Raw genomic sequence first — 22,735 nt, 5'->3', positions numbered from 1 at the left:
CCGTAGTCTCTGGGCTTTCATTCACTTCCATTGTAAGTGTCTAACTGTAACCCAGATTTTTGCTTGGCCAATTGAGTTTAATTTGTATTGAACCCAGAATATTGCTTTAGATATCAACTTTGTTGTATGTTTCAATTAAAATTTCCAAATGCTTGACATCATAATAACATTTTAAAATGTTAGTGAGTTTGGTCATCTGATCTGAATAGCATCTTACATCGTTCCAGGATGGGTCACTGGAAGAGGGTGGAGGAGGAATGATGCCCAGGGATGACACATTGAAGCCAATGGACTGACTCAGGTTGCCCGAGACAGCAGCGCGGCCCAAATCATCAGCAATGTTCTTCAGGACCGCAAACTGTTGATCGTCTTCTGCAGATGGTATATAAAATTGAAGATATTGTATTGTGATCTAAACGCTGTACTTGTCATTCATTTTATTCTTGTTCTTACCAGTGGTGCTATTGGTGGATGTCTGAACAGGGGGCTCCCTGATCTCCACCTGCACCGTCAGTCCAGTCGAACGCCTCCTTCTCGCATTAGTACCCTCACGGATGATGTTGGTGATTCGAATCTTGTTCGCCGGTATTTTCAGAAATAAAGCCAGATTTTTGATCAGATTTGCCCCGAAGAACTCTGCCTCAGTCATGGCTGGGAGGTTGAAGGCCAGGAACAAAACCGGGGAGGTGCGGATTTGGACCGGCTCTGAGCCACGGAGAAGTATGTTCAGCATTTTGTAGTCCTGGTCAAAGAAGTTGGAGCCGTGACTGGAGTTGAAACTGGGAACGTATTGCCCTGTGGAGTGCAGAGAGGATTGTGATGTGTTGTTTAGGTTGAAGTATTGACTTCTGGTCTGCAGGGGGAGCTGCATTAACTTGCATTATTGTGTTGTACTCTACCTGTATAAGTTGGCTCAAGCAGAGTGTAGTCAGTTTTGTCCGCATTCCACTGAGCATTTGTTGGACCAACCAAACTATTTCTAACGTACACATCCAGCCGCTGAGGGCTTGAGTAAAATACAGCCACCCTGACAGCCTGAGACAACAAATAAGCCATTTAAAAAAAATCTTAAAATACATTAGAAGACAAAATGGAAATAAAATAATATATTTTAACAACATAATGCAGAATAAAACTGATTAAAGCTTGTTTTCTCCTAATATGCCTTTTATTGTTCTAAATTTTGTATCACCTGTAGATGCTGTGTGTCAGTACAATCCATCTTACTAACCTCTGTAGGTCCAGCATTCAGTAGCATAAGTCTCATCTTCTGTGGTGTTGTGCTCGTGAAATAGATGTCAAAGGATTTATTAGTGGCCACAATGGCGTGGAAGAGAGATACTCGCTTCTGACACGTGTAGCCGGCGCACCAGCCGTGGTCTTGTGGGCCTGAAACAAGATATTCACAGTAATTCAACACTACACAATGAAATCTTTTCTGCTTACATAAAATCCTAAACTATATTATGCAAAAATTTGTAGGTGGTACAAAGGGAGTCAAGAGTCATACCATTCATCAAATCCACATATTTGTCCCCCAGGATGGCTACAGGTGAGAGACGCCTGGTCTCTGTGTCTGCATCCAAACTTTCGATGACCAGCATCCTGTAGTTAAGCCCAAAGCACTTGTAGCTCTGCCAGGTGTTCATGTACGTACAGGTGTCTCTGATCACACCTGCACAGGTAAAACAGCCACGCCATTCGTTAAAAGAAGCTCCATCATTTTACGTTTTCTCTCTTAGATCACTGTAAAGGAAGGACAGTCCTCAGATGTACTGTACCTTTGTAAGGAGCGATTTGATTCATCGGTATCCGGCTGCCGTTGAGAGCGGTGAGCATGACTTTGGGGATGCGGTAATCACCCAGTCCGTGTCGGGGATCCCCATTCCACTCATACTCGGACTGGGGCACCACTGCTCCTACTGCTCCCAGGAAACTGCCATCCAGATCTTTCAACATTGTCTTTTTCTTAGCATCACAGTCCATGTCCACACAGTCTGATGGGTTCACCTTACTGAGACGAGAGAAAAAAAATCAGTCAGTCACATCATATTTTTTGTCATCCAGACATTGGTGTTCTCTCAGTCATGGTCTCTTTTTTCCTAATATGTCATACATTTTAAATACTAATACTTTATTAACTTAAGAATACAGTAAAAAAAAAAACAGTCTGTATATAAATATCCATTTGAAATAGCCTATTTTATCTAAAGTGTTGAAGATAAAGAATCAATCCGAGCGGCGTCACTGCGGCTGTGGATGCCATATGCCCCAGGAGCCTCTGAAATAATTTCAGTGGGGCCGCTGACCTGCCATTGATCAAATTCAATACATATATTATTTAAGGGTATTCTATTTGTTAGGATATTAATATAGAATATGAATACATCCAAGCACTGAATTAAAATTATTTTGTTTTCAGTTGTACAATGTTGTACAATGTTTTATACCATTTAGACGGCTAGTCTTGAACATCCCTAATTAACAGTTATCTTTGTGATATGACATTAACCATAAGCTTTTGGTTTACCTCAGATCAGGCCGGTGAATGTATGCCAGAGCGTCCTCTGTGCTGTTTATCTTGGCTATCCTCTCAACACTGATTGGATGTTGTAGATCCTCGTTTCCCGGGTTGGTCATGAACATGTAATTTGTCTCTTTTAAACACACACTCTTGAACCCAACAAAAGTTGTGTCTGGAAATAGAATCAGACAGTGTAAATAGATGCTATTTTTGTATTATGAAAGTTTTAAACTGAAGATTCATACACATTTTGAAGGAATGTTACTCACCAGAGACGGTCATTAGACCAGCTATGGCATTGTAACTCGTCAGTCCAGGGTGAGGCTTTTGTGGTGCATTATTGTGGCCAGATTCAAATGTCGGCCAGGAAATTCCAGACCTTCCACCTGTTACACACAGAAAATGAGCTTAGAATCAATACGGAAAATGTATTCAGTAGTGCATAGATGATTCTTTAACATATATTGTACCATTGGGGGGGCGAGGGGCCCTGTGGCTTTTGCTGAGCAGAACATAGGTCGTAGTTGTGGACAGACTGCCAGAACAGTTGAAGTTGGGGCTGCTGCCAACAATAAGGGCACCCTGTACAGATGATTTTTTAAAAACGTAAATAAATAAAAAATTACAGTATAAGAATCCTTTATTCTTTTGAGGCCAATTCACACTGCACAGAAAGATGCCGACCAACGCTGACAGTCACCAGATTACAGTATGTAACATTTCAAGACCCTGCAAAAGCCTAAACTGATCTGACAAAAAACTTAAACTGATTCAAACTGATCTGACAAACCCTGACGAAGTGTCTGTTTGCCATCTGTTTGCTCTGTGAATTGCAATTTATTTTTGACTGAAGAGACATAGTGTGTCCTTACCTGTACACGGACTATTTTGTCAGAGTATGTGTGGCTGAGTGAGGGAGGACTGTAGATTAGAGACATGATACCCATTCCATTATCAATCAGACTCACGTTAGAAACTAACACGTTCATGGATACCTGGAATGGGATGGAGGAGAGGAAAACATTAGGGCTCACCAGACCAGTATAGTGCATTTGTGTAACTAGAAATTAACAATTTATCTGATCAATAAAACACTTGGCTTTACAGTTACTTTAGGGTTTTATAGTAGGAAGTTTGTAGATCATTTTATCATACTTGAACATAAATGCCAAAATCAAAGCTCCTCCAGACAGTGAAGCCCTGGATTTGAGAGCAACCAGCAAGTCCATCTTTATTCATGTAGAGTCCGTACAGACCGCCATGTGCCTCATTCTGACTCCATTGAGCCACTGAATTTGGAGATCCTTTTGACATATTGTTGGAATACGTGAAAAAATTAGTAATAAAGTTAGTTTTTTTACAGCATAGTAAACTGTAATCTTTAGTAAATTTCATAATTATTGTCTTACTGTACATTATAATATTGTGATGCCTAAATTAAATTAAAACAATGTATTTTATTTTATGTATAATTATTGGCTTCTATACCTGGGCATGGTTCACCATCAATTCGGAATCCCACTCGTTCATAGCCAGCAACAATATTCCCTTGAAGAATTGAATTGGTTGCCTCACTCACCTACAACATCAACAGTAATATATCAGTTTTTTATCTGGTACTAATCTATTCAGCCAGTAATACAATGGATTTTTTGATGGATGTGCCATGGCAATATTGTGGGTTTTCTTTGAATGTGTACCATACCATTCTTGTACCATGGTGTGCCATCAAAATGGGGAAAAATGGTTTCTTTAAGGTTTACCTCAATGGCTGCATTCCATTCAATGTTCAGTTCCTCTGCTCTGCCGTTGTACGATCCAGGCCACAGTGTCAAGGTAACCAAGTTCCTCCGGATGGCATTACTGTCACCCCAGACTCTGATTCCTTGGAGATTTGAATAATAATTGCAGAATAGAAAAGTGCTAAATCATATTACCCAACTCCATACTGATTATACTTTGTTTAATAGTATTTTTGTGCTAACAGTGAAGCTGCTAATGAATCTGCACCTTCTCCAACAGTGTGATGGATCACGTTGTCATCAATGCTCAATCCATTTGTTCCAAAAACACCGATAGCAGGAGCAAAGCCATCATGGAAAGCACATCCCTTGACATAAGACTCACCAACCACCTAAAAATATTGTGACAGTAAGTAGTTGAAAGGAAATGTGTGATAATCAGGATTGGACATGTACTGTATCAACACTTTCTCTCACCCCTCCCAGGTCATAAAACACCAGAGAGTAACGTGGGTCTGACGGGTCGTTCCATCCTTCCTGCCCAGTGAGGTAGAACTGAACATTTCTGATCTGGGCTTTTCCTGTGAGGCAAGTTATCATCAGCTTTAGTGAGTTTTCATTACTTACACAGTGCTGAAAATGTCTGTTTAGAATGTGATGTTATGTGCAAATACAGAAATATCATAATGTTATTTGAATATGCTTGCAAGATTTTTTATGTTATTATAACAACAAAACATTACTATTGTTCTGCTTTCTCTCATCTTCCAGTTAATTAAACCATATCCATGAATAAATCATATATATATTTGTACATGAAATGTCTCATTTAATTGAATGCAGCAATTTATGTAAGACTGGTTTTGCATGTGATTCGTCCTGATTGTGTTTCATGAATGGGAGTGTTTTATAAACATTATACCTCTGTAATTGATCCCTCCACTGGAGAAGGTTCCCACCAGAACTCTGGCTCCGTAAGACTGTGTGTACATTTCTTTATACTCCTGACCAATGATCTTGATGTTCCTGGTCAGTAAAGCCACATTACCTGCAAGCTGATAACTTCTTGAAGTACCTGGCACACTGTAGCTCTCCCCTATGAATGTAATTTAAAAAAAAAGAAATTAAAACTATTATTCAGCAAGCATGCATTAAATTAATCAAAAGTTACAGTAAAGGCATTTATAATGTTATTTATATAAAACTTTATATATTTCCATATGTAAAATGTATCATGGTTTCCACAGAAATTATTGAGCAGAAACTGTTTTCAACACTGATAATAAGAAATGTGAAGAGTGAAGAAGTGCGAAGACTGGAGAAAATTGCTGAACACCAAACTCGCTCATCCATGTCTTTATGGACCTTGCTTTGTGCACTGGTGCGCAGTCATGTTGGAATAGGAAGGGGCTATCCCCAAACTGTTCCCACAATTTTATCACAAGCATTAAGAGTTTCTTTCACTGGAACTAAGGGGCCAAGCCTAACCCCTGAAAAACAAACCCACACCATGATACCCCCTCCCCCAAACTTTACACTTTACACTTGGCACAATGCAGTCAGGCAAGTACCATTCTCCTGGCAACCACTTGTACACTCGTCCATCGGATTGCCAAACAGAGAAGTGTCATTCATCAATCCAGAGAACATGTCTCCACTCCAGTACAGTGGCGGCATGCTTTACACCACTGCAGCCGATGCTTTGCATTGCACTTAATGAAAGGCTTGGATGCAGCTGCTCGGCCATGGAAACCCATTCCATGAAGCTCTCTACGCACTATTCTTGAGTTAATCTGAAGGCCACACGAAGTTTGGAGGTCTGTATTTATTGACAGAAAGTTGGTGACTTCTGTGCACTGTGCACCTCAGCATGCGCTGACCCCGCTCTTTGATTTTACGTGGCCTACCACTTTGTGGCTGAGTTGCTGTAGTTCCCAATTGCTTCCACTTTGTTATAAAACAGTTGACCGTGGAATATTTAGCAGTTAGGAAATTTCATGAATGGACTTATTGCACAGGTGGCAACCTATCACGGTATCATGCTTGAATTCACTGAGCTCCTGAGAGATTATTTCACAAATGTTTGTAGAAGCGTCTGCATGCCTAGGTGCTTGATTTGACATGCCTGTGGCCATGGACGTGATTGGAACACCTGAATTCAATGATTTTGAGCGGTGTCCCAATACTTTTGGCAATATACTGTATATATATATATATATATATATATATATATATATATATATATATATATATATATATATATATATATATATATATATATATATATATTCACACACACCAAAGTTTATAAAATATTACAAGTAAATATAAATAATTATATATTTGTGTACCTATTTTTACCAGCTTTACGATACAGCATAATGCCTTAATGCCTATTATTGCATTGTGGCATTACCTATAATCTAGGGCACTAACCGATGTGTGTGTATGATAAAGGCTGGTCCAGAGTCAGTGTGCGGCCATAATCTGAGATTGCAGAGATGGTGCGGATTTCTGTCTGTTGAGGGTCATAGCTGGTGGTGGACAGCAGGATCTTCTCCCCGACCTGGAGGAAATAAAAGAGTGTTTTATTCAAACAAAGATAATAATGGTTCAGAGCAGAAATGCAACTTGGAATCTAATCACAAAAGGAGGTTCAATAGTTCTTTTAAGTTCTGTTATTTTTTTGTTTTAAAAAAGCTTCTGACCTTCCAGTCCACAGATTCCTGTAGAGAGAGAGTGCGGTTTCCTGCCTGGGATGTGCTAGCCAGCTTAGTGTGATACACATTGTGTGGCATACCATAAAGTTCAAGAGATCCAAACACGCCTGGAAGACAATGTTTCCACCCAAATCAACACTTTGTTGGCAAACATTTGAGAAGAATGTCTCTGATGCAGACATGAGATTTCTTAATTTTTATTCATGATGATTTACCTAGAACTTTGGACCCTTGGTTTGGTCCAGATGGTAATAGCCAGTCTGGTGTGGAATGGCTTCCTCTAAGTATGATCTGTAGTTGACCTCTGAAGGGTTCATTAGGCCACCCAGCAATCAGACGTCCACCCTAATTGAAGTGAACACGTACAGATAGAGTAAGTCTCTTTAGTATGGACAAAAGTAAGTGAAATTAGAGTCTGGTTCTGATTTGGGGTTCTGATCCTAAGATAGGGCCGTAAGATGCAATTTGAATGTAGTTATGTGCTTACTTGAATGGAGATGTATGTGGCAATCAGAACAATGTTATTATATTGAGAAACACTGCCGGTGGAGGTGCTATTGTTTGTGTCTGGAATCTCCAGAACCCCAACTATTTTCAGCTTGTTCAGGGAGGGGGCTACAACATCCAGAACCATCCAAATGCCTTTTAGATAGAATGAGACATTCAAAAAATTTGCATACCATATTTATAAATAGCTTTTTCTTTCTGTCTTTGCTTGTGACATTAGAGATGCTTACCATCTGGAATGACCACATCAGAGCCTTCTTGTGGCACTTTGAAGTTGTTCTCTGAACTTGACCGCCAAAATGATGTATTTGACCAGAGACTAAACCCAACATGACATGTTTTATTAGCAAAGTCAATTGATACAATAGATAATAATAATATTATAAGAGTGATTATTATTATTATTATTATAATTGCTTAGCATGTGTGTGCTAACATACACATAGATGAAGTTCGTAGGTCTGTGGCTAGTTGTGTTTGCTGGACCAGGTTGAGGGTTAGGATTGATTACAGGAACAAGTGGAGGGCTAGGGGTGGGTTGAATACAGTTGGGATAGTAACACTTATACACACTGAAGTACAAATATCTGTCAACAGTTGAGCGGTCCACACTGTTCCTCCTCCTCCGGCTAGTCACACGGTCTCTTCCAGACACTGTAGACACAAACTCAACTCAAAAACTCAAAATTTTTGCACAGTACTAAACAGCTTTAAGCATGATACTGTATATGTCCTCTTTAAATACAAAGATAGCATAGATGGCTCGGGTGAAAAGACAAATAGTTTTACCCATATAATAGAGGCTTCTGGATGACTGGTTGAAGTACCAGTCCCCATTTACATTCGCAGTGGAGTTTAGGGGCAGGGACGAACCATTCCTGTAATCTATAATGTGGAAGCGGTCGGGTGTCTGAGTCAGGTTGTGATTGATGATTATATAATTTTCTGGCTGTTATGGAGAAAGAGAGGAAAAAATTACTTGCTAAATAGCAACCTTAATTGGATGGAACATAATTAAAAGCATTTTTATTGTTCAAGGGCTGTCATGCTAAAAGCCAAAAAAAAACATCTTAAAATTAATGACAACAATATAAGGGTGAATAAATGTTAACAAAACTATCAACTTTTCATTTGAAAGCATATTTAATTATTTAGTAATGTGTAGTGTGCACACTTTACCTTAAAACCGTAGACCATTCCATTGTATGAGAGGGAAGTGATTTGGGAAGCACCATCAAAGTACCAGTTATAGGTCTGGCCGGTGGGCAGCATTGCCATCCATCCGTATGTGTGGGTCACAAGTTTTTCAAGGAAAGGAAGCACGCTTTTCCCTAAAGAGAGGTATGACATTTAGAGTTGTTGTGCCAACAAGGATACTTTCTAAACATCACAGCTCACTTCAACCCAACCAATACAGAATTATCTATATTGTTAGTGAACGGAATCTGTAGTTATTTATTTTATTTTTTGTCTAGAATCAATAAGTTATTTTTTGGAGGGGTGGGATGAGGGGTTCTACATTCAACATGTAGAACATTCTACATTCAACAGGGGCTGTTCACACAGAACACATTTTTGCATTCCACTGCACTGCTTTTCTGTTGATTTTCTATCTAAACATGCACTAGAGTAGATGTGTTTGACCATTGCGCTCACATCTTCAATCTTTTGCAGCGTGTCGTTCATAACATGTTCTAAAAATGTGACACTCAAGCACTAATGGGACTAATGCATCTTTAGACCATACTTTTTTTTATTCCACTGCCCTGTTTCATTTTTAATAAAAAGGCGTTCTTTGTGAATTGCCCCTAAGATTTTTCCTAAACCTAGAACATTCTGAAAACCCAAAAAAGTACATTCAGAAAGAATTTTATAGAAACATGTCTTATTATGCTACACATTTTATTTCATGGCTCAATCGACCAGATTATTTTATCCTACCATATGAGTTGGTTAGAATCACATTGTTAGCCTGGAGTGAATATGGTGAGGTATTGAAGACGACCAAGCGGTGGAAGTTAATGGTGTTGTCACACACTACAGCAGGGACGCCAACACTCCACTCTGTTCCCGGAAAGCAGTGTCTCGGGTCAAGCAGGTTATTCCTTGGTACCACCTTGTAGCTAACGTTCCCTTTTCAAAAATATAAAATATGTATATTCATTATTTAAAATGTTTTATTTTAATATTACCAATGCTTTGGCAATACAAAGTTTGAGTTTTACCATGCCAATAAAGCTTGGTATCCATTTTTGAGTCTTTATATATGAAAATATATAACATCCTGTATAAATTTATAATGTATCTATAAATTGTAATATAATGTTTCTATACCTGTCAGGGACCCATCAGTATCTACTAGCGCCACCTCATGCTCCCATCTGAACCAGGCCTTGTTGGGCGACTGATAGTACCGGATCCCACTGAACCTTGCGCTCCAGCCTCCACAACGGTACGTGCAGGTTCCAACTATTTCGGCCACCCCAATTGCAGCACACGATGGACGGTTGAAGTTCACAAACTTTGTGTTGATGATGCTCATACCATCATCCAGGGGCAGGACAACACCACGAGCGGTGCAGTAGTTGCTCCCCAGCCCCAGCTCATCTACGTGACCCACCATGGTGCTGTTGACCACGGCCGCCCCTCCATCCAGTCCCCATCCGCTGACATACGGCTGGATGATCCTCTTGGCCTCCACTCCTGCCTTCTCATTATTGACCATTAGGAACTCGCTGAACTGGACTGCTCCTACATTCACCCACTCTGCACCTTTCTCATTGTTCCAGGAAGTGAAGCGGCGGAAGACTGCTGGTGCTGGTGTGAAGGAGTAGCAGCTTCCAGTACGCATTGGGAAAAACTCTTGGAAGATCCATAAGCCAAACCAGCCCTGTGAATGCACCGTATTGTTGAAGAACTCTCCTAGTGGTACTCTCTTCTGACAGATGTTGGCATCATACGAAGGACCGTCGGGATTATCATGCATGCGGTACCAGAAGCCGAAGTGCGTCCCACCAGCCGCGACATTGTGCCTAATAATGTTATTAGGGTTGGTGACCCAGTATGCAGCTGGAGTTACATCGTCATTTAGTAAACTGGTGCTCTGTTTTACAAATACCGCCAGGTTATACTGGAGAATGTTGCCAGTCTCAATGCCGTCCTCAATAAAGAAGGCTCCGCCCATGATATTGTAGATGACGTTACGCTCCACCAGCAGGTTGTGGGTGTTGTGGATGGTGATGGCACGGTTGTAAGACTGGTGGATGGCACATCCACGCACGTACGACTTAAACCTAACATCACCCATTAGATGCCAGTGGATTGGGTAGCGTCCCAGACGGAACGCTTGTCCAACATTGAAGAGCTAAAGGAGGACAAGGATAAACATAATGCCATGATTGAATTTAATAGAAAATATTTAGTCTTAAAGGTCGCCAAGAGTTTTGAAACAAATCTTTTTTAACAAAATTAACATTTACCTCAACATATTCAATTCTGCCAATTGCCAGATTTTGGTTCGGTTGTGGAGCGTGGAACATGATGCAGCCACCAAACTGGTCACTTCCTACTTCTTCTCCAAACCTACCCTGGAAACAAGTCTGGGTGGCAAATTCCCCTGTAAGCAAAAGCATTCATACAATTAGCTAAAATAGCTAATCACATGACTTTCAGCTGTCTGTCTTTCCATCCACAGAAATAACTTCCAAACCTGTGTTGAATCCATCAGGGCAAGCTGCAATCTGATCGTTCCACTCCACGTTGTTGGATCCACGGACAACAATGTTTCTGGTAAGAAGGCCCACCTCTGCTCTCGCTTCAAAAACTGTCCCATCAGGCAGTGTGACAGACACACCCAGATGAGTGTATCTCAGTGGTTTGGTCAGAGTGAGGGTCCTACCGTCAGCTGAAACTGAGGCAATTCTCATCAACTCATTCTCTCGCTGACTGTGTCTGAAAATTCAGTCAAAACATATTTTTGATTATTAGCATTAGCACTGACAACTTATATAATTTTTGGCATATTTTTTCAACCATATTTGTATAGCATTTAGCATTTTCAATTTGAGCAAGAAGAATTTAAACACTAAGTTTATAATTTATTTTTTTTACCCTTTTTTAAAAAAAATTCAAGTCAAATAAAATAATTTGGGACCATTTTATAGAGAACAATTGCAACATTTTTTCATTTCATGGTCCTTGTTCCTACACTGATGTAGTTCAGTTGCTGCAGCAAGTCAGGGGCTTCAATTAAATCAACCTGAAACTGAAAGTTTCGCTGTAGATTTAGGCAGTGTGTCAATACCTATGCCCAGTGGAAGCAATGACAATTTCGTCGCCAGTCTTCCAGGTGACGGCATCCATCAGTGTCAGCGTGCTGGAGCCATTTTGTGCAGTCTGAGAAAGGCGAGTCCATGGCATAGGGACAGGGATTCCTGGAGAAGTAGGATTGTAGTTAAGCCGTGAACAAAATCTCTCGAAAAGTGATTACGCACGGTAGTGTCTGTATCAGGGACATTTAGCACTTCTGTGAATCCCACCAAAGGGCTTTTCTGACTTAATTGAGCCTTATGTGAATGTAACCAACAGTCATCTCTATATTTGTGAGGATTACTTCATTTTGTGTTTTTGGCAGTGTTTCTGACTTTGTGAACTTTTAGTTGCAAATTTTCCTGTACCTCTGGGGTCTCTGTTACTTCAGTCAAGTTACAAACAAACAAACAAGTAATAATAATAATAATAAATTATATTTCAGCCAGGTATATCTGTTAAATGTCTATGGTTATGCATTTGGGTTAGGGTTAGGCAAATTCCTAAGCCACTGCAATTCAAAAGTTTGGGATTAGTAAGAATTGTTTTTGTGCATTTGCTATAAAACAGGCTCTCAAATCTTATTCGCACTTCTACATCTTCACAAAACATACATATATTTTTATCTTTAGAAATAAGAAATCTGTACTGGCGAGCTATCTATGAAATGGCTCTCTGAACAAATACCGAAATGCGCACATCGAATGCCACTTCAGACAGCACGTCAGCGCAGTTGTGTTTCGCACTTGAACGGACAAAAACACACAAAATTATGTCAAAATTTCCGTTTTGTCAAGTATCCTTATAAGTCTTAATTAGCGTTTTTAAATTGAAATTGTTAAATGAGCATCAGGTTTTAAAGCGACAGAAGCCTAATAAACCTGCTGCTGTCTGCCATTAATGTTAATCAAAGAACAAAAGACAAATAATTATTTTTGCAGTGAAGACTGTGCAGTGTTTGATCTTTCAATGTCTGTATATTTACCTGTTAAACCTGCCTGAAAAATGTAAGCAAATCTTAAGGTTACACGGGTCAAACACAATAACTAAAAATCTGAACCAGCCTGACTGGGCCAGAAGAAAAAACTAACTTTAGCGTTGAGTCCTAAAATATTAAAGGCACAGCTAAATGTGACATTTATTACAGTGTTTTTCACTTAAATTTCACTTATTTTTTTAAAGCCTATTAAATGTTAAAATGTATAATTGTAGTTATACTGTAATGTTGAATGTCTATAGTTAATGGCTATCAGTGATATGTTGAATAGGAAGTTCAAAAGAACAGCCTTAATTTGAGATGCAAATCTTTTAACATTATAAATGTCTTTATATACTGTCCCTTTTGGTCAATTTAAGGCATTCATGCTGAATACAGTATTAATTTATTTTTCAAAAATAATCTTACTGCCCATTTTTGAATGATAATGTATATTAAATAAAAAATATATATTTTATTTATTTGTATAAATATTTAAAGGAACACGCCAACTTTTTGGGACTTTGGCTTATTAACTGTATTCCCCAGAGTTAGATAAGTCCATACATATCATTCTCATCTCTGTGCGTGCCATAACTCTGTCTGACGCACCCACCGTTAGCCTAGCTTAGCACAAAGACTGGAGACGTATGGCTCCAGCTAGCCTACTGCTCAATAAGCGACAAAATAACACCAATATTTTCCTATTTACATGTTGTGATGTGAATAGTCACAGTGTGTACAAATAACAAAGTTACATGAGACACAGCCATATTATAAATGTATACACACTGGGGACTATATTCTCAGAAGGCGCAGCACTGCTCTACTTCTGCGGAGGGCGGAGTGATTTGCTCGCAGGACCGGAGAAGCCCGCTGTTATGTCTGTCAACAAAACCAACGTGACTAGGAAGATAGTAGCGAACGTGACTGTTGCATGGCTGACTTTGAGGAATTGTCAGAGGATTTTTACTTTGTATCAAACCAAAATCCAGAACCATATCGTTTTGAGCCAGAATACACAGACAAGGAGTTACAAACTTTGGAAGCTGAAAGACAAGACGCCGAATTACCGCACCGCTCATTTGTTACTGTGACAGTCAGAGCGCGTTCGTGTCGTGACAACACAATACTAACATTACAGGATACATGGAGCACGGGAACAACTGCAATACAGTAGTGACCACCCTATTCATGTAATAATGTCACTAACGTTACATTATGTATAGCTAATGACACTGTTACAGTAGGCTAGTCATCTAAAAACAAGTACTTACCGCAGCTGCTTGCTCTGGATATGGATCCAAACACACCTGTAGCCATCATCAAGTAGCCTACTATCAGGTTTGCTCAGAACATTTAACCGAGGACGACTATTTTGGAAAAAATGGAATTTGTCACACGGATCATGAAACGTGGGCTGAAGATACGGCCATCCCATCGGTAGTGACTACAGACAAGACAAAGCGGACCACCTGTGGCTGCGGTAAGTGTTCCTTTATGCTTATAGATGACTAGCCTCCTGTAACAGTGCCATTAGCTAGATCTAATGTAATGTTAGTGACACTATTACATTAATAGGGTGGTCACTACTGTATTGCAGTTGTTCCTGTGCTCCATGTATCCCCTGTAATGTTAGTATTGTGTTGTCACGAACAGTGTTGTCTGACTTTCACAGTAAATGAGCGGTACCAGAGGTAATTCGGCGTCTTGTCTATCAGCTTCCAAACTTTGTAACTCCTTGTCTGTGTATTCTGGCTCAAAACAATATGGTTCTGGATTTTGGTGTGATACAAAGTAAAAATCCTCTGGCAATTCCTCAAAGTCTAGCCATGCAACAGTCACCTTCGCTACTATCTTCCTAGTCACGTTGGTTTTGTTGACAGACATAACAGCGGGGCTTCTCCGGTCCTGCGAGCAAATCACTCCGCCCTCCGCAGAAGTAGAGCAGTGCTGCGCCTTCTGAGAATATAGTCCCCAGTGTGTATACGTTTATAATATGGCTGTGTCTCATGTAACTATGTTATTTGTACACACTGTGACTATACACATCACAACATGTAAATAGGAAAATGTTGGTGTTATTTTGTCACTTATTGAGCAGTAGGCTAGCTGGAACCATATACCTCCAGTCTTTGTGCTAAGCTAGGCTAACGGTGGGTGTGTCAGACAGAGTTATGGCACGCACAGAGATGAGAATGGTATGTATGGACTTATCTAACTCTGGGGAATACAGTTAATAAGCCAAAGTCCCAAAATGTTGGCGTGTTCCTTTAATATAATAATAGTTATATACATATTTGAATTATATTGAATTCACTAAAAATACTTTTTGAAACGAATAGTGTTGTTTATTTGTATACCATGCAGATCCAACACCCCTTCTCTGACAGCAAGGGTCTTGGTGCCATAGACAGGGAGTTCTGTAGAACGCAGGTGTCCATGCAGTGTGATGATGGCCTTGTGCTGGAAGGGGGCCTGCTCTGTTCCGATCTGCAGAGCTCCACCATCTGTGATCAGAATATTCTCTGCCTGCAGCTCAATATCTGCCTCATCAAAAATCAGTCGACCACCTAAATGGAAAAGAGACATTCACAGAACTGTGAGTTTAAGTGTAGCAAGGCTTTGTTTAATATAGACAGTATTTCTCTCAATGAGCATACCCTGGATAAGGAGCATCTTAAGGACTGGGGTGCTGGTGTCCAGGAGGATGGTCTGGCCAGCAGTGATTACAGCAAACATGCCCTCCTCAGGAGGGGACAGACCACCCCATGTATAGGGAGATGACCATACGTCAATGTAGAAGAAGGTAGCATTATTCTGAGAGAGAAGAGAGACATTCCTGGCAGTGAGTGTAAATGTAAATAATCACAATAAATGTTTTATAACTTTATCATTGTTGTTATTATTTAATAATATATATAATGAGAATAAATAAGTATTTAGTTTGTCACTGTGCTGTTTAAGAAGGTCAAATACATTCATGTCATGTTTGCTGTTACCATTCTGGCAATTCCTCTGTTCCCCAGCTGAACTCGCACTTGAGTTTCTTGAGATTTGGGCTGAGAGTTGGTCACACAGATGATTTGTGACTCATTGGCCAACTGAACATCGCAGACAGACCCCGCGATTGTGACGGTGACTTCATTGACATTTGAACTGCATGTTAGATTGAGAAGAGAAAAAACTTTTATAATACTTGTGGTACTTTTTGTGCTTGACAGCACCTGGTCAATATTGAGTGATGTTTGTGAACAGCTGCTCTGATATTCTCTTTTTGTGTTACAGGTTTGGAATGACATGAGGGTGAATAAATGATGGGTGAATTTTCATTTGTGGGTGAATTATTAAAAATGTTTTCCACAAAATGGACTTGTATTGACCAGGGTTATTACCATTAACTAAAACTAAAACTATTAAAGTGTTTTTCAAGCACGCCAAGCAAGCATGCTTGAACTTCCATATACCAAATTAAATTGTGAACTAATGTTTTAAACTAAATAAAAATTAAAATTAAACCTAAATAGTAATATAAAGGTTTTTTGAAAAAAAAAAAAATATATATATATATATAAAAAATAAAAGCTAATTCAAAATGTATATAAAATAATAACACTGATATTGGCTGTACAATACATTTAAATGTTATATTTAGATTAACATGTCGCTGTGAACGATGAACACTGTGTATCTAAGCATGATTGAAGGACAATCAGCTTCAATGTAATTCTTGTCTGTTCTGCACCTGAAACCTGAGCCGGTAATCGTGAGTCTGGTGCCTCCAGCAGTTCCTCCTCTGCGTGGTGTAACGTTGGTGATAACAGGGGTCAGAGAGGATCTGTAAGTATAGCTGTTCGTGAGGTTGACGGTGTCACCTCCATTCATCACTACGACTGTGCAGGCACGCTGAGCTTCACTTCCTGCAAGAGACGACAGCAGTCAGCAGGCAGACTGATAGTCTTTATTTCAGTTCTATTCATCTGTGACCTGTTTCTGAGATATCACATTTGTCATTGTCTCTCCGAGTTCAGACATATAAATAATGACTTTGATGGATTAAGCTTTGTTATGCTAACTGAACATTTCTAGACACATACGCAATGCTTTTAAACTGATACATGCCATTGTCGGGTGGGACCTCGCAGTTCAGATGGGTAGATGTGGAGTTCTGCAGGCGCACGTTACACTCTCTGTTACAGATAAGGACTCTTGTGATGTTTGGGTCAAATCCAGTGCCTTGAATGGCAACAACAGCTCCTCCGGCGTAACTTCCTACAACAAGACAGAGCAATGGCATCATGTAGTGTCTTATTACTCTGTAATCTTGTGTGAATATGACAGCAAATATGGAAAAGGACTGTGTGACAGTGGTTCCATCTAGTTTTGTTTCAGGACCCAGAGTTTTCAGTGGACATAACAAAGGTGTTCCTAAAATTACCAAGAACTCCATGGGCCCGACACTATACACAATTATTAACATTAACAACAATTTTTGTTTCTAATTGATGCACTTGGCAGCAAATAATTCACTGCATAAAATACAATTCATAATCATATTTATCTGAAAGTTCGTGTTTTGTTTTTCCATGATGAGGACGTCACACAACCTGTCCAAGTTGGCAGATAAATGTGACAGATAAATGTGACCAAGAAATGTTTAGTTTGATTGACATCAACAACAAAGTATATTAAAGGGATTGCTCACCCCAAAATTAAAATTATCCCATGATTTACTCACGCTCAAGCCATCCAATCGGAGTTATTGGAGTTATAAAAATGTCCTGGCTCTTCCAAGCTTTATAATGGCAGTGAATGGTAAATTAGATTTTGAAGCGCATCTATCCATTCTAAAAGTGCTCCACACGGCTCCAGGGGGTTAATAAAGGCCTTCTGAAGCGAAGCGATGCGTTTTTGTAAGAAAAATATATTTTGTTTATATCTAAATATCTAAATGTTTATAGCCTAAAATAACTAAAGTCGACTTGCGCTAAAAAGAGTAACCTGACCCGATGTATGACATATGGATGAACGCAGTAGCGCAGTGGATAGAGCAAAACAAAACATCAGTCACAAATTAGAAGTCTAAAACGAGAATTTTTAAAGAGAAATGTCAGAGAATTTTAATATAAGAGAAAAGGAGTTTGTTTGAACCGCAAAAACAATCTAATTTACCATTCACTGCCATTATAAAGCTTAGAAGAGCCAGGCCATTTTTTTTATATAACTCAGATTGAGATTGTGCCTGAAAAAATGAATGTCATATACACCTAGGATGGCATTTTTGGATGAACTATCCCTTTAAGTGTTTTTCCTTCTTCTTTTGTGTAGGATTTCCATACATTCAAAATACCTTTAAAAAGTTTGGGATCAGTAAGATTATTATTTTTTTGTTTGTTTCGTTTTTTGGAAATAAATTAATACTTTTATTAATACTTTTAAATTGATCAAATGCGACAGTAAAGACATCATGACATAAAGACAAAATGATTTATTCCTGTACTGTCAAAGCTGAAGCTATATAGCTTCAGCTTTTCCAGTACAGGAATAAATCATTTTTACAGTAATATATACATAAATACATTTTAAAACATATTAAAATAGAAACTAGTTATTTAAAATTTTAACTATTTCACAGCAATACTTTTTTTTGCTGTATTTCTAGTCAAATAAATGCAGCCTTGGGAGAATGAGACTTTCAAAAACGTAAAAAAATCGTACCAGCCCCAAACTTTTGAGAATGAGTGTATATGCCAGTAATTTTGTGATGTCACAACCAATGCATTAACACATCAACAAGGGGCATTTACATATAATGTTTCATTTTAAGGGTCAGAGAAGGTAAATATTGTCATGAAAAGCAAAATTATTACTAGTATGTACAACAGTATGTACAAGCCACCTCTTTAAAACAAAGTTTAAAAAAATATTAGTTTTAACTTCGCACTATAATATCTTCAGTATATTCTGTAAAATATTGCTTCTTAAAAAGCCATTGTCATGTAACTAGGAAGATTTTTTTCTAAGTCTGCTGAAATTTTACACAGGATTTGAAACTTTGACAGTCAGTTTTGCCATATTCTGTCCATATAAACAAATCTTTTTAATTACCCTCATTCGGTGTGACCCCTGTCAGCAGCAGCTCATAGGTGAAGACAGACTGACTCAAGGCATGACCTTTGACCTGATGGTGGAACATGACTGGGAAAGTTCCTCCTGCGTGTTCCCCAACATTACACAGCAACTGCGTATCTGTGATGGATGTCACGCTACAAGCCACACCGTCGATCTCTAAGAAGACGAGTGCTACATCTGTGCCAAAGCCAGAACCAGAGACGGTGAGCTCTGTTCCAACCGGACCTGCAAGGAAGGGATTATGTAAGTAGTGTTAATACAATGTGTTGTGCTATTCAATAGTTCAATAGAGTGTTGCAGAGATGACGTCTTTTTTTAGACTAAAACCTGGAAATGAGTTAGAATTTTAGCTTTTCTGGTCACATTGTCTTTTTCATTTTTTTTTTACGGGTTTTTGTTTAAATGCTTGAAATAAGGTCTGTGGTGAACACAAGCTACGACACAAAATACATCAGTAATAACCCCTTGTGATGTTTTTTTTAAAGCTTGTACTTGTCTTGATAAAGGCGATTGCTAAAGTGGCTAAATGGGAGGTTGTCTGAGAAATTAAACATTATCACGCTGAACAGGTAAACTCATCGAAAATGTTTTATAAATAAAGACCCTAAAGAAAATTCAGAAGCTTAATGGTGGTGACATTGAAGTCATGCGACCATTTGTAACCTATGTTTAGCTTTTTTACCTCTGACGATAGTATTTAGGCTTTAAATTTCATAAAAGTTGTTCATTTGTGAAAATATCATGATGAACAAAGTGTGTAAGAATCCAAACTTTTGTTTGACACAGAGCTTATTTTATGCAATAATCCAAAAGCCAATGGATAAATCGTATTCGTTTTTTATCGAAGGACCAAGGGTAATGTTACATTTCAGTGCTGCACTCCCTATTTATTGGCACTAATTATATTCTTTTTAAATGGAATGCACATTCATACCTGTTATAGGACTGACAGAGGTGACGTATGGAGTTTGTCCCCTAGAGTAGTTGAAACGTTGAGGAGGATACATAACATCAAACACCTTAATGTTCACCTGCACCTCTCCCTCTGCATGTGGAGGTGTCATGCATCTCACTGTGTCTGGAGTCACATCTAAAATCCTGCAGGGGGAGTTAGCGAGCTTCACAGTTGTATTTCCTGCCACAAATCCATTTCCAGTGATCAAGAGTGGAGTTCCTCCAGCAATGCTGCCTGATGTTGGGTTGACACTGGCTTGTGCTATGCTGGTCAGGTTGGCGTCTCCGGCGGCGAGACCTTTGCTCATGACCACCACCTGTAGGACGTGCATGCCAGCAGGAAGGGCACCAACTAAAACAGTGATGTTACTATCAGTGACTTCTGTGACTTTCAGCTGAATGTTTGCTGCAGATACCATTAGATCAGCAGAATTGTTCCCAAATCCACTGCCGGTGATCTTAACGGTGGTGTCGTTTCCAGTAACCGAGTTAGGGAGCACCGTGGAGATGTACGGTGCAATGGAGTTGGAATATTCGAACATGCAATCAAAACTGCATGAGGAAGAGATGGAGTTGACATAAACTGTGACGTTTCCTCTGCGAGCTGCAGATCGTGAGGTATCGCACACCACTTGGGAGTAGTTCATGAAAACCACGTTGCATGGAATGTTTGCTACCGTAACTAAACCATTTGAGAACCCAGAACCAGAGATGAAGAGACGTGTGTAGCCTGTGGTGCTGCCCACCAAGGGAAAGACAGAATCGACCACGGGTAGAACTACAAATCTGCGATCATATTCTTTTGGCATTAACAGGATGGCGGTGCCAAGGTTGTTGATTCGGACATTTACGGGTAAGGGGATTCCCGCTGGTGCTCCACTGTCAGGACTGAGTTGGCAGTTAATCTCAGTGGAGGTGCTGTTGATGATGTTGCAAGGATGACCTCCAACTTTGACCTTTGGTTGATAAAAAAATATGACAAGCAATCAATTATATTTATTATAACGATAATATATACAAACGATCAACATATCATTTGGCCACAATGGTCAAAAGTTAGTGAATTTACAGTAAATATGGCCATAAATATTTCATATCCATGATAAACTGTATGTCAATTTAATTATTTTGTTGTTGTTTTTTGCCCTTTTATATTTGTGACAGCATACAACAGCATAGGTCATTTGGTCACTCAAGATGAGCCCATCTCCGATCATGAATTTTCCACTGATTTGATATATGCCAGGTATAATGTTCTGTAAATGAAGAACTTCAACCACTGCAAAAACTGACTTCTTAATACAAAAAAAATTCCCAGTAACAATATCTAAAAAACCTTAAAACAAGATGGAAAAAACATTGCATAGCCTCCTATTAAGACAAAGCGGGATCAGCGCACGCTCGTGTGGCCTTCAGATTAGCTCAAGAGCAGTGCATAGAGAGCTTCATGGAATGTGTTTCCATGGCAGCTGTATCCAAGCCTTACATCACCAAGTGCAATGCAAAGCATCGGATGCAGTGGTGTAAAGCACGCCGCCACTGGACTCTAGAGCAGTGGAGACGTGTTCTCTGGAGTGACGAATCACGCTTCTCTGTCTGGCAATCCGATGGACAAGTCAGGGTTTGTGGTAGCCTGGGAAAACCCAGACAACTTCCGGCAAATTTAGATTTGCTCTGCAAGTAGTCTGGCAAAGAGCCCCTTCAAGCCCATTTCTAAACCCTAGAAAACGCGGCACCAATTAGAAACGTTGGGGCGGGCTTTACACGATGACGACAGCGCAGCGACATTGAAGCAGATTTGTACGTGGAGCATCACTCGTTCGAATCAGCTATCGCGTCTGTTTTAATCGATTTAAACTTTTCCTTTTCGTTAAAACCCGAGCAAAGAACAACACTCGAAGCCTTATCTAAAAAAGATGTTATCGCTGTCTTACCGACTGGATTCGGCAAAAGTCTGATACCAGCTTGGCCCTTTGGTGGCTAAACGAATGGGTCTTAGCGAGAGCCCTCTGGTAGTGTTAATGTTTTACAAAATATAGTTTTAAGTCCTTTTCAGGCGTGAATGTAGTTGTTTAAAGCTCAAATATGTGGTTTATTTATAAAGAGAGCGCCTTTTTTAAAATTTGATCTGCCGTCTTCGGAGTTGTGAGCTCCAGTGGTTCAGCGGCGCTCAATCGATCATTAACCCCACGAGAGGCACCTTTCCTCGGCCAGTCCTTCTGCCGTCTGCCGCTGGCTCTGATGTCTCTGTAGTGGTTAAACCGTCTCGTCTTGTGTAGATCTAACGGCTGATCTTTGCTCTCATTAATCTATAATTTGTTCCTAGACAGATCGTTTTGTCTGAGGGCAAAGTGAAGTTTCATTACTTTATATTTTTTAAGATATTAAACTTTACCGTTGTAGTCTCCTAGCGCTGACTTTGACTGAATTGCTTTATATATTGTATAGCTTCTTATACCTTTTACTTATACTTTTATAATTGCTATTGATGATCACACATAAACTGACATTTAACAAAAAGTGACTGGTTGTGTTTTGTGTCATATTTAATTTATTACAGTGATAATCATAGCCTATATTATGCCTATATTTTGTGTGTGTGTTTTTTTAAATGTAAACGAAAAGAGGCTGGGTTTTTTATATTTCGTTTTGTTATAAACATGCATTAAAAAGTTAATATGCATTGCCTGCACTACATATATACTGAGTGATACTGTCAAGAACGCTGCCTCCATTAGCAGAGTTGGCGGACTAGTGTCCTCCCGTCCTCGGGAGTTCATTCTCCGGAGTCAAACTTGGTAAGATTTCTGAAATGGAAACCGGGTACATTTCCTATTTGAGAACACAAGTACAGACAAGAACGCATATTGAG

At 39.4% G+C, this 22,735-nt stretch overlaps 1 protein-coding gene across 1 annotated transcript in view; it reads right to left on the bottom strand.

Annotated features, from left to right (window-relative positions):
- LOC307133464 (fibrocystin-L-like) overlaps positions 1 to 22,735 on the bottom strand; it is a gene marked incomplete at both ends in the record, with an annotated part of 46,838 nt that overhangs the window by 2,259 nt on the left and 21,844 nt on the right. Inside the window, 36 exons of the mRNA XM_079828548.1 lie at positions 218 to 372; positions 454 to 795; positions 900 to 1,035; positions 1,232 to 1,389; positions 1,511 to 1,675; positions 1,782 to 2,014; positions 2,531 to 2,696; positions 2,794 to 2,910; positions 2,995 to 3,106; positions 3,397 to 3,519; positions 3,680 to 3,828; positions 4,013 to 4,103; positions 4,288 to 4,409; positions 4,535 to 4,658; positions 4,744 to 4,847; positions 5,189 to 5,362; positions 6,703 to 6,832; positions 6,975 to 7,093; positions 7,202 to 7,331; positions 7,474 to 7,628; positions 7,724 to 7,812; positions 7,934 to 8,147; positions 8,283 to 8,442; positions 8,673 to 8,824; positions 9,435 to 9,626; positions 9,828 to 10,857; positions 10,973 to 11,109; positions 11,203 to 11,444; positions 11,797 to 11,926; positions 15,141 to 15,350; positions 15,441 to 15,597; positions 15,780 to 15,936; positions 16,523 to 16,693; positions 16,896 to 17,049; positions 18,886 to 19,134; positions 19,844 to 20,819. Coding sequence (XP_079684674.1) covers positions 218 to 372; positions 454 to 795; positions 900 to 1,035; positions 1,232 to 1,389; positions 1,511 to 1,675; positions 1,782 to 2,014; positions 2,531 to 2,696; positions 2,794 to 2,910; positions 2,995 to 3,106; positions 3,397 to 3,519; positions 3,680 to 3,828; positions 4,013 to 4,103; positions 4,288 to 4,409; positions 4,535 to 4,658; positions 4,744 to 4,847; positions 5,189 to 5,362; positions 6,703 to 6,832; positions 6,975 to 7,093; positions 7,202 to 7,331; positions 7,474 to 7,628; positions 7,724 to 7,812; positions 7,934 to 8,147; positions 8,283 to 8,442; positions 8,673 to 8,824; positions 9,435 to 9,626; positions 9,828 to 10,857; positions 10,973 to 11,109; positions 11,203 to 11,444; positions 11,797 to 11,926; positions 15,141 to 15,350; positions 15,441 to 15,597; positions 15,780 to 15,936; positions 16,523 to 16,693; positions 16,896 to 17,049; positions 18,886 to 19,134; positions 19,844 to 20,819 — 7,425 coding nt within the window. The remainder of the gene's footprint in view (positions 1 to 217; positions 373 to 453; positions 796 to 899; positions 1,036 to 1,231; positions 1,390 to 1,510; positions 1,676 to 1,781; positions 2,015 to 2,530; positions 2,697 to 2,793; positions 2,911 to 2,994; positions 3,107 to 3,396; positions 3,520 to 3,679; positions 3,829 to 4,012; positions 4,104 to 4,287; positions 4,410 to 4,534; positions 4,659 to 4,743; positions 4,848 to 5,188; positions 5,363 to 6,702; positions 6,833 to 6,974; positions 7,094 to 7,201; positions 7,332 to 7,473; positions 7,629 to 7,723; positions 7,813 to 7,933; positions 8,148 to 8,282; positions 8,443 to 8,672; positions 8,825 to 9,434; positions 9,627 to 9,827; positions 10,858 to 10,972; positions 11,110 to 11,202; positions 11,445 to 11,796; positions 11,927 to 15,140; positions 15,351 to 15,440; positions 15,598 to 15,779; positions 15,937 to 16,522; positions 16,694 to 16,895; positions 17,050 to 18,885; positions 19,135 to 19,843; positions 20,820 to 22,735) is intronic.

Source organism: Gobio gobio (genome assembly GCF_949357685.1).
Source record: "Gobio gobio genome assembly, chromosome: 11".
Classification (NCBI taxonomy): domain Eukaryota; kingdom Metazoa; phylum Chordata; class Actinopteri; order Cypriniformes; family Gobionidae; genus Gobio; species Gobio gobio.
The sequence above is the reverse complement of the archived record's forward strand: the minus strand, read 5'-3'. Positions and strand labels throughout refer to the sequence as shown.